General features: G+C 39.9%; 1 protein-coding gene across 1 annotated transcript in view; it reads left to right on the forward strand.

Annotated features, from left to right (window-relative positions):
• Positions 1–10,607, forward strand: part of kiaa1549lb (KIAA1549-like b) — a 163,359-nt gene extending 152,752 nt beyond the window's left edge. The window contains exons 20-22 of the mRNA XM_079621652.1: positions 2,543–2,679; positions 4,409–4,560; positions 8,504–10,607. Coding sequence (XP_079477778.1) covers positions 2,543–2,679; positions 4,409–4,560; positions 8,504–8,779 — 565 coding nt within the window. The 3' untranslated portion in view covers positions 8,780–10,607. The remainder of the gene's footprint in view (positions 1–2,542; positions 2,680–4,408; positions 4,561–8,503) is intronic.
• The last annotated feature ends 531 nt before the right edge of the window (positions 10,608–11,138 follow it).

Here is an 11,138-nt window from a genome sequence, read left to right on the forward strand (position 1 = left end):
GCATTGGCAGCCACGGTCACGCTGCTCGGATTGATGCATATGAGAACACTTCAGCACTGGCTACACAGCCGAGTCCCGAGATGGGCTTGGCGCCACGGCACACTCTGTGTGTCCATCACACGAGCTGTAGCCAAATATTCAGACATTCAGCCCATGGTCGGACCTTGCTTTTCTATGGGCCAGAGTGCCCCTAGAACAAGTGTCCAGGCATGTTGTTGTCACAACAGATGCCTTCACCGCCGGCTGGGGTGCCGTATGCATCCTGGACAGGACCTAGACTGCAGTGGAATATCAATTGCCTTTCAATTGCGTACATCAACCGTTAAGTTGGTCTTCACTCCAGTCGCATGTTGCAACTAACCTGTCATCTCCTCCTCTGGAGTCAGCAGCGGCTCAGGTCGCAATCGTGCGGCCATCGCGCACTCACGAGAGCTCACATTCCCGGGAGAATGGAGACTATATCCCAAGGCGGTCCAGCTGAATTGGAGCCGATTCAGGGATGCACAGGTAGACCTGTTTGCCTTCCAGGAGTCCGCCCACTGCAAGTTGTTCTATTCCCTGACCGAGGGGAACCTCAGCACGTATTAATGGGCACACAGCTGGCCCCGGGGCCTAAGCAAATACGCGTTTCCCATAGTGAGCCTTTTCGCACAGACACTGTGCAAGGTCAGGAAGGACGAGGAGCAGTTCTTGTTAGTTGCACCATACTGGCACAAACGGACCTGGTTCACAGAACTGACGTTCGCGCAATGCGTGTTTATATGGACCGCACGCAGAGCTTCAGAAGCTCAGAGCAGCTCTTTGTCTGCTTGTCAGCAGAAGGGAGAGACTGTCTCCAAACAGAGGTTGGCACACTGGATAGTGGATGCCTTCGCCTTGGGGTACCAGTCCCAAGGTGAGCCATGTCCCCTTGGGGTGAGAGCTCACTCCACTCGGGGTGTTGCTTCCATCAGGGCGTTGCCGCACGACGCCTCTCTGGCAGACATCTGCAGAGCTGCGGGTTTGGTTGCACCTAACAGATTTGCACAATTCTATAATCTTTGAGTGGAGACGGTTTCTTCCCGTGTGTTGGGCACAAACGGGTAATGTACTTGTGTAAATTAATGTAAAGTATCAATATCCCGTAACATGATACGGATAAACCCGTGTCTTTCTCTGGACTGCTCTACTCTGCCCTGTCTCTGCGTCTGTAGTAGCTCCTCCCTGCCTAGGGAAGACCTACTGCAGAGATTGTCCATATGTAGCACTGCCCCACGGGTCAGTCCATATGTGTAACCTCCACACATTACCTTCCTTCGGGCAGGGTGTGGTCTCCATAGCGCCAGCATCTGTGTATCCAACACTCGTAAGACAGTTCAGTGGATATGGCACTTTCCATAGGGTTACCATGATGACAGTCCGACGTAACGACGAACGTGACATACTAAATTTGAACATCTAGGTTACTAATGTAATTCCCTTTCCCTGAAGCAGGGAACGGAGACGTCATGTCCCCCCCCCTGCCACAGCCATGAACCACCGCTGAATGTCCAGGATCCCTGTCCCGGTTCCTCATCAAAACATGAATGAAGTGAGTAATGCCGGTCATATGTATACCCTTTTGTTACGAGTAGGTGTGACTTGGCATGTAAATCTCACTGGCCAATGTCCATTGGCTCATTTGGTACAACTGGAGGTGACTGGGCTCCCAGGCGAAACCACATGATGTCAGTCCGACGTAACGTCTCTTTTCCCTCCTTCAGGGAATGGGGGTTATATTAGTAACCTAGACGTTCTTCAGCAAAGTTTTGATCAGATTAATAATTTTGAGGCCTTAACATTTTTGTATCAAATATTATACAGTTATAGTAAGCTTTATAGGGTTCATTGTGCTTATTTTCCTTTTTTGAGCTTGATAGCATCAATAGCCATTCACTTTCATTATTTGGAAAAGAGCAGCCTGGACATTATTCTCAACATTTCAAAAGAAAGACATATTTTTGGGTGAAGTATTCCTTCAACAAAATCAGAGCTCATAAATAGTCAGGTAAATGAATAAGGTTTATTTCAGCACTAAATTCAAACATGTATTTTCATGAAGTCTGACACATTAAAGGGATAGTTCACTTTAAAATTAAAATTATGTCATCATTTACTCACCCTCAAGTTGTTTCAAACCTGTATTAATTAATTTCTTCTGCTGAACACAAAGAAAGATATTTTGAAGAATGTCAGTAACCAAACAGTAGTCTGTACCCATTGACTTCCATAGTAGGAAAAAAAAGTACTATGGAAGTCAATGGGTACAGACTACTGTTTGGTTACTGACATTCTTCAAAATATCTTTCTTTGTGTTCAGCAGAAGAAATAAATTAATACAGGTTTGAAACAACTTGAGGGTGAGTAAATGATGACAGATTTTTAATTTTAAAGTGAACTATCCCTTTGACTTCTAATTATTTCTGTACAAAGGCAGCATATTGACTTTCCACATAAATCAACACTATCACCTGGTGGTAAAACTATGTCAATGCATGTATGAAATTGTTGCTATGTTCTTCAGGTCATCTTCTGATCTTGGTCCAAAGGGTCATTGCTCTGAATTGTCAATACAGAGTCAGCATGAAAGTGCCCCCTACGTGGCAAACAGCAGAGTGCCACTCCCTCCTGTCACTACTGAGCCCATTCCCAACCACTCAGGTTAGTGTGTTTCAATTGTTTTTCTATGGTTTACAAACATTCAATAATGACTTCTCTCATGCAAAGGCCTTCACACCTCACAGCCAGCAAAATTTCAGCCATGTATGTCCATGAACATTGATGGATTCCTGTACTGTATGAGTAATCTTTTTTTTAAATGTTCTGTTCCATGTTATCATTTCGTGTTTTCAACATACATCCAACAACATACATACATACATACATACATTTTCAACAACATACATGCAAGTTCAGTGAGAGTTTACTATTACCCCTTTTCCACCAAGGCAGAGCTGGTGCTGGTTCGGAGCCAGAGTCTAGTTTCAAATCGGTTCTTTGTTTTTCGACCAGCAATGCTTCAGCTCCGAACCAGTAAAAGTGGTTCTTAAGTAGCACCAAAACATTGCTGGGCTAGAAGGAAGAACCGCTTGCGTCAGGGGCTGGGGGCGGGGTTACCGTGACCAACAAGACGAAAAGAAACTTGTGACCGCCATTTTTGAAATAGCTGCTAATCGAGCTAATAGCAGCTCGATTGTAATCTTCGTCTATGCAAGTTACGGCGAGCTGCACGAACACGTTTGATTCGCTGTGTTTGGATGCCGATGTAGGTTCATAAAGCCATGAGCATGAATAGTAATGCAACGACCGCCATTGTTGATGTAAGACTTGTTCGAGATGCATCGGAGCGGCGCGGACCGATCAGAGCTCCGGGAGTGTTTGGAGAGATACGACTCCTTGTGCTTTTGGATCGCTTTCGCAGTGCTTTGATGTCATGCGGTGATCGGTCTGCGAGAAGCCGAACCATCTCGAACAAGCCTGGTGTGTTTTTGTTTGGCGCTGCCGCGCTAGCGTTGCTGGGCAACATCAGATGCATACACAGTGACGTAAGATCTGGCTCTGTTTTGGCTCTCTAGCCTGTGGAAAGGCAAACCGGTTCTTAGAAGACCCGTCAGTAGAACCAACTCCGAACCGGCAATAGCTCTAGCTCTGAACCAGCACCTGGTTCTTGCTGGTGGAAAAGGGGTATAGGTCCATGTTTCTTCAAAAGCAGTGTCACAGTGCAATTTTTTTTCCCTTTCAAAATGTTGTTCAAATAAAGTTTCCAAAAGGGGATTTGGTAACACTTTGTTTTGATGGTCCCTTTTTGTACATTCTGTTGACTCCAAGTAACTTTGCCAACATGTACTATTACTCTACACTCTAATGAGAGTTAGTAGACATGTACTGTAGGTGCAATGTTACTTAAAGTAAAGAACCATTTTTTTTTTCACAAAGAATCTTTAAAAAAAAAAAAAAAAAAAAACTTTTTGTGCAGAACATTTTATTAACACCCTTCTTGGATCATTGGTGATCTGCACGTGAAGGATACCTCAAATTGTGAACCTAGTTGACGAGAGTTGGGCTGTTACTTTTTTAAATGATCTGACTTGGCTGATGATAAAAATGTGAAAACTTACATTAAAGCAGGGACTGGACCCATATCTCGAAAAGAATAACAGATTTTTGGGTGGACTATTTTGACGTCAAATAGCAAGCAATCACAGAGCAACCACACAAAACACCTTAGCAACTTTTTAGCATCATGGCCATGAGAATGGCACAGCCAAACACTACTCATATTTCCTTCAGATGTAAAGATATGTAAAGATAAGTTAATCCCAATATGCTTAATAATAACATGTGTTTATTTAAAATATACTCTATAATCTCTTTCTTTTTTGACCCACAGGAAATCCTATGACAGCAGTGTACGCCATCCCAGCCACTCGTCCAGGATGCACAGGATATTTCATCTCTACACCACCCTCCTCCTATCACAGCCCATCCTGGATGTCTTACCCCCCTGAACCCGAGGACGTGCCTCCTCAGTGGGCAGAATCTGTAAGAATACATGTATCATATTTATTTATCGGTTCTCTATCAGTTGTCCAATTCTGCTTCACAAACTGGGTTGCATCCCAATACTCCAGTGTTACAGTGCATGCACCACTAATACAATGTGGAGTAAACCTCATGGACTGCAATCAAGAGAAGCAGAACTGGTCTGTCACATGTGCCTCTATAAATTGTTCTGAATTTGGGGTACATTCTGTCTGCTTATGTGACCTGCCCTTGGGTGCAAGGTTCGTCTTTTTGGATTGTCCTTCTTATCCCTGTTTGTGTGTGCCTGCATTCACACAGTGTCTTTTTGCAGAACCAGTGTCATTTAGAAACCATTTGCTGAACTGAATTTATCGCTGACGTTGAGTGGAAACAACAAGTTCCCGGGGTAGTTGAGCACATTTCTTCAAATGAACACTTTTCTTTTTCTTTTTTTCCTCTGTCACAAGCAGGGTTGTGTGCCATTCAGAATCGAATTGACTTAAAACAATTATTTTTTTTAAACTTTAACATTCCTGATTTGAATTAAAGTAGCAAATAGTATGCATAATTAAATCAATTAAATTAATTAATAGATTAATAGATCAATAATAATTGATAGATCTTAATAATAATTCAGGTTATTAAAACATAAAACTATTAACTCTTTCCCCACCATTGATGGAATTTTCCATCATTTATGACACAATGCTTTACCGGCATTGGTGGAATCACACAACAAAATATTCTGGGGGCCATTACATTTTTGTGAAAATGATCAAAAACAAAAAGGCTGGCAGTGGCTGGCAACCTTTTTTTAAATAATGCTGGTGGGGAAAGATTATAATAAATAATGCTTTAAATTTAGAATAATCTACCATTTGTCTTGAAACCCCCAAGGGTAAGATGTTTAATGAAATGAATTAGTATATCAAATATCTGCATATAACACATATTACTGCAAGATTTTACTTTTATAACCTAGCAAGTAAATAGCCAGTGCTTGCTACTTAAAAACAGTTCATAGACAATCAAAGTAGTCTCGCATAGCCAGACCTTCAGTCTGACAGCAGAAGGTCTGGACACCAAAGCAGCTTTCATTGGCCAAGGACCACCCATCTGACTGACATGTAAAGCACAGTTCGTTTTGTTACGCGTCATGTGTACAGGCGTGAAAATGTAACATTGATGTCCCTACAATAACAGACCAGTGTGTAACACTCTTGGACGTATTTTGAAGAGTCTATGCCGCAAAATTTTCATACTTCACATACTCTTGAAAATCCAGCGTTTAGTTGATCATGATAAGCGCTCATTGTCACAGTTGTAAACACGACGGCGTTCTTCTTCCATGAGGGGTTCTGGCGTCACAGCATCTTTGTTTCCAGGTGGACCGTTAAAGAATGCAACACCTGTCTCCCGGACATCCTGTAGAATTCAACCAATCAGATGACGACTTCGTAAATCCTGAAGTGTTTCCAGTTAAGTGTACCATATGCATCAGACGTTCAGCCAGCGGTCCGTGGACATCCAAGGCAGAGACAACAATCAGATATGTTAAAGTGTGTATGTCAGGTTAAATTTTTAATTATGATTGACACAAAATAGTGAGGGGAAATACACGTTTGACAAGTTGATGTATTGTTTTGTATGTTTTTCGATTCCTAAAGGCAGAATATAAGATGAAAAAGTTCGTTATTTTCAGTCCTCACTTAAAACTGCCCCTCCCCCCAAACGAATCGTTTGACGTCATAACAGGGAGACGTCTCCCAAGCTCGCTGAGCTGTGTTGATAATTGTACGAGTGATAGAGCGAGAGAATTAGTGATTAGGACATTTATTTAGTTATTTAGTTAGTTATTTAAGTTAGGTAGTTAGTATACGCAGGCGTATTTTCACGATGGTGAATTACTGCGTTTGTGCTGTGTGCAAAAACACTGTTAAAACCGGTCACAGACTCCACTGTGTTCCGTGCCTGGGTCAACTTTGTTCGGACCAAACGCGCTGACTTCAGTGCTGCTTCGGTGTCCAAGACTTCGGTCATTTGCAGCGCCCATTTCACTGAGAAGGACTACGCGGTTGGAGATCTCATGAGTTATAAAATGGGATTTAAAACCCGAGTGAGACTGGTAGCTGATGCGGTGCCTACGGTGCTACTGAAGCAGTCGATCGCGCCCGCGTCTCTCTCTCTCTCTCTCTCTCTCTCTCTCTCTCTCTCTCTCTCTCTCACACACTCACACACACACACACACACACACACACACACACACACACACACACACACCAACATATTCCAGCATTGCAATCTTGACACCGCAGGCTGTTCATTATAGCCACGGAGCTTCAGAGCTAAGGCGGAGCTACAGATTAGGTGTCCCTAAATAACCCGCGTATAACAGTAAGCCAACGTTAGTTCCGCATGAATTAATTTGCACGCGAGTTTTATTTATTTTCATACCGTGTATTCTCCGTGTATATTCAAGCACCGAACCGTGACGCCCGTACCGTTTCGGTTCAATACGAATACATGTACCGTTCCACCGCTAAGTTATGCCTATACTACCAGACACCTGACCAACTCTCCACTGGTTCTTCTTCACACCAGATATTTATGTTTCTTCGATATGAATTATTTACATTTCTGTTTGGCTCCTCATCTGTCTCCCGCCTGGGAGGCTCAAAATTGTATGGCTGTGGGCCATCGTATAGGTTTGAGGGGGATTTTGGATCTCCTCAGACTCAAAACTCTCCATACTTCAATAGAACTTTGTTGGCGCGACTCCCTTGTATGACGTCACAGCTCAGCCCTTGTTTTAAAAATATGACCTTGACAGAAATGGCTATAAATCTTATTGCAGGGCAGTTACAGTAATAATTTTAATGCTAATTACATTTTCACTCAGACATCTAACCCTTATTTAATATATATAAAAAAAAAATTTAACCTGACATACACACTTTAAGATTTAAATGTAAAATTTTGAATTTGTTGTATTAGACAAAGCAGCCTCGTTAGTAGGACAGTATACAATAAGACCACACCAAAGCCTTGTCTTCAAAAGTATTAAAATCGATAAATGTTTCAAAAACATTTGAGAACTTCTAAAAGTATTAATTCACCCAAAAGAGTAATGAGAATTATGCCATCATTTACTCACCCTCATGTCATTCCAAACCCATGTTCATCTTTGAAACGAAGATATTTTTGTATATTCTTTATTAATTTTCAGTTTTTAGGAATTGCACTTAGGAACTTACAAACTTCTTGGAAAAACTTTCTTAACTTTTTCCCCTAAGATTTCCATCAACCCTGTTCAATAAACAAGAAGTTTCAAAATGTTTGCAGTAAACACAGACAAGAAGAGTAAAACAAACAAACAATGAAATTACCTCCTTGTCCAGTCAGATGAATGTAATTATATGTAAAAATGTAAATTTTTATTTAATAGTTAAATGTGAAAAAAAAAAAACATTATTTCCCAGAATGGCCTGCCACATTTTTAGGTGTTGTAAACTGAAAACAATTCGGCAGTAGTTTTTTATTGTTTTTGATGGCGGGGTTAAGCATTTGGACGGGGTAGCCAATTCAATTCAAATTCACACTCGAGGAGTCAATTCTTACATTTTGAACTATGCCCAACCCTGGTGACAATGTGACCCTTGTTCAGAGTGTTTATGATTTCATAATTCATAGTTTAATGAAAATGGTCAAATCACACAATTCAAACTTGTTTGAATGGAGTGTCACTAATACAACTTATTATATTAGTAGATCCTTAAGCTTTTTGTTTTCCTTATCGTGAGTGTCTCTTTATTGTGCATTTGTCTATTGGTTCCCTTTTTTAAGTGTAGAGTTTGGTCAACTACAGCACAGATCAAGACAATTTTTATAAAAAATAACAATACACCCTTGCTGACAGGTTTTAGCACAGGCATTGTTGAATGTTACCTGTTTTCTATTTCAGATGCCCTTACCAGGCTACGCAGAGGCCTTTCCTCACCCTCACTATCCTCAGGGCAGCCCTCTCCTGTGGCACCACCGCCATGCCATTCAGGGTGGTCCAGACCATCCACCCTCTTCCTCCACTGCAGCGTCCCAGCAGAGTCTAGCAGAGCCTGGAGATCCGATCAGCAGCATCCCTCTCAGCAGCCTTTCCACTTCAACCTTGGTCAAAGCCATCCGTGATGAGGTGGCGAAACTGGCCAAGAAACAAGCAGACATTTTTGAGTTCCAGGTGTAGAACTTCCAATGGATTCGTGGACCAGCTGCATTGATACATTTATAACTTCTGTAAAGGTTAGACTTCTAAATTCACTGGACCTAATCATATTTCACTGATTTTTTTTTCCTTCAATGAAACACCTGTCTGTTTTCAAAACAAGTTTTGTGTGGTTCTCTTTGCCATTGTACTATATAACATTATGTAATTACAGTTTTTCTTTATTGTAGTTTAACATTAATATACGATTAAAGATTTAATTTAATCAGACAATATGAAAATTGTTTCAGTTTTCCCATTTTAGCTGTGTTAGGTTTAATTACAAAACCTGATATGATAATTAAAAATTTACTCACCGTCATGTTGTTGATTTTCTGAGCACTAATTAAGATGTTTAATACTCTCTCATTCTTTTTGTCCACACAACCTAAATTTCCAATCTTCAAACAGTACATAAAGACATTCTAAAAGTAATCCATATGAATCAAGCGGTTTAATCCAAGTCTTCTGAAGAGACACGGTTAATTTATATGGTAAACAGATTTAATTTAGGGTTTTATTTACATAAAATACATTCAAATAGCACATCAAATATGGTCAACAGGAAAACAAAATATTTTTTTTTCTTGTGCATCTAGCAAGTACAACTGAAAAATTATGAGAGATTATTACTAACTTTATTTGTGTTGTTTTGAGTTTGGAACAATATGAAGGTGTGTAAATGATGAAATAATTTTCTTTCTGGACTGAACTATCTCTTTAAACCAGAAACAAACTGACACAACAAATAACAGCATGCAGAACGCACATCTTGATTTTGCAGAGTTAGATGTGTTCCTGGGTCAACATATCTTGTTGATCCTGGAACAACATTCCTGTCTGAAAATGTCATTGTAATCATATCCCTACCCCTAAACCTAACCCTACCCATAAGTTATCCCTACCCCTAAACCTAACCCTACCCATACGTTATCCCTAAAAACCAGAGGAAAATTATAGGAGAATAACACTGATGCAGAAGCAGCTAACCCCAGTTGTAAGCCTAAACTTGATATAAACTGTAAACTTGTCCCTCAAATCTGATTGGTAAAATCCACAATTGCCACATTTTGGGTGTAACTGTCGCAGTGTTGTCTTGAGGTTGTCTACACTGGAAGTGTCAAATCTGCATGTCATCTCTCTGATGTTATCCCGAATGTTTAAAACGTTATGGAAATTCACTAATATAAAAACTGACATTATTATTGTTATTATTTTATATTATTATTATTATATTTGTATTTTTACAAGGGTAAGTGTATTTCTATGGGAAAACAATAATTTTAATTAATTGAGTTAATGTAATGGTCAGAAGTTATATTCTCTGAGAACAACCGGCTGGATGGTATCCCGGTTATTACATGGTTACTTGCCACATAAGTAAATAATTAGAAATGAAATATTGTCTGAGTCTAAATATTTTATTAGGTCTTTAAACGCAAAGCTTCCGCGGAGAGAGCACTTGCTAGTGCAGCAAGTTCAAACTAGACGGACATTTGAGATAGGCCTACAGTATACAGTCATACCACTTATTACACAGCATTTCGCCACATAAATAATTATGGAGATAAGCAATATTAATTTCCGATTAAACTGTTTTAAATTCGTACCTGTTTGAATCTCATAATCCAACAGTGTACAAAACAATAGTCACAAAATGACAGCAGCTGCGTTTGTATGAAACAAGAGAGAGCGAGTCCACGATACTGGATGGCATAATTAAAAAAACTTTACACAAAGTATTGATTTGACTTTTAATACTTTATTAGCTTACCAAACGCAAAAATTCCAAGAAGAAAAAATGTTCCTAGAACTGCTGTTATCTGGGAATAACATACCACTGGTTGGCGCCATTGACTAATCAGAATCAAGTATTCCACAGAGCCGTGTAATAAAATAAAATTAAATCTAAATATATTATCCTAACATAAGAATATGAAAAAAATATAAAAACATATAATAAAAAAAGAAAAGAAAATAATATCAATCAATTCACAAGTGATAGTTGTAAAACAAATCATAAAACAATTCAGACAGGTAAATATTGGGCCTGCAGTAGCTTTGCAACATGTCAAAAATATAAACTAGGCCGACTGAAGGTGACAAGCCGCATTGGGCACTTCCCATGTAGACATATTTGTGAGGACCTTGTAGAGCCTATATTTAACTTGAGGCAAACAAAAATGATGCAATGAAGAGACAGAAATACAGTCTGTGCAAAATATATACTGTTACTGTGCACAAACAACTTTAGAATACATTGTTTGTAAAAATTAGATGTTAATTATATCCAATCCTACTGAGTGGTTTATGTATCTGTGTCTGTTCAGACAGGGGCCTC

The sequence above is a fragment of the Phoxinus phoxinus genome, assembly GCF_949152265.1.
Source record: "Phoxinus phoxinus genome assembly, chromosome: 8".
NCBI lineage: Eukaryota > Metazoa > Chordata > Actinopteri > Cypriniformes > Leuciscidae > Phoxinus > Phoxinus phoxinus.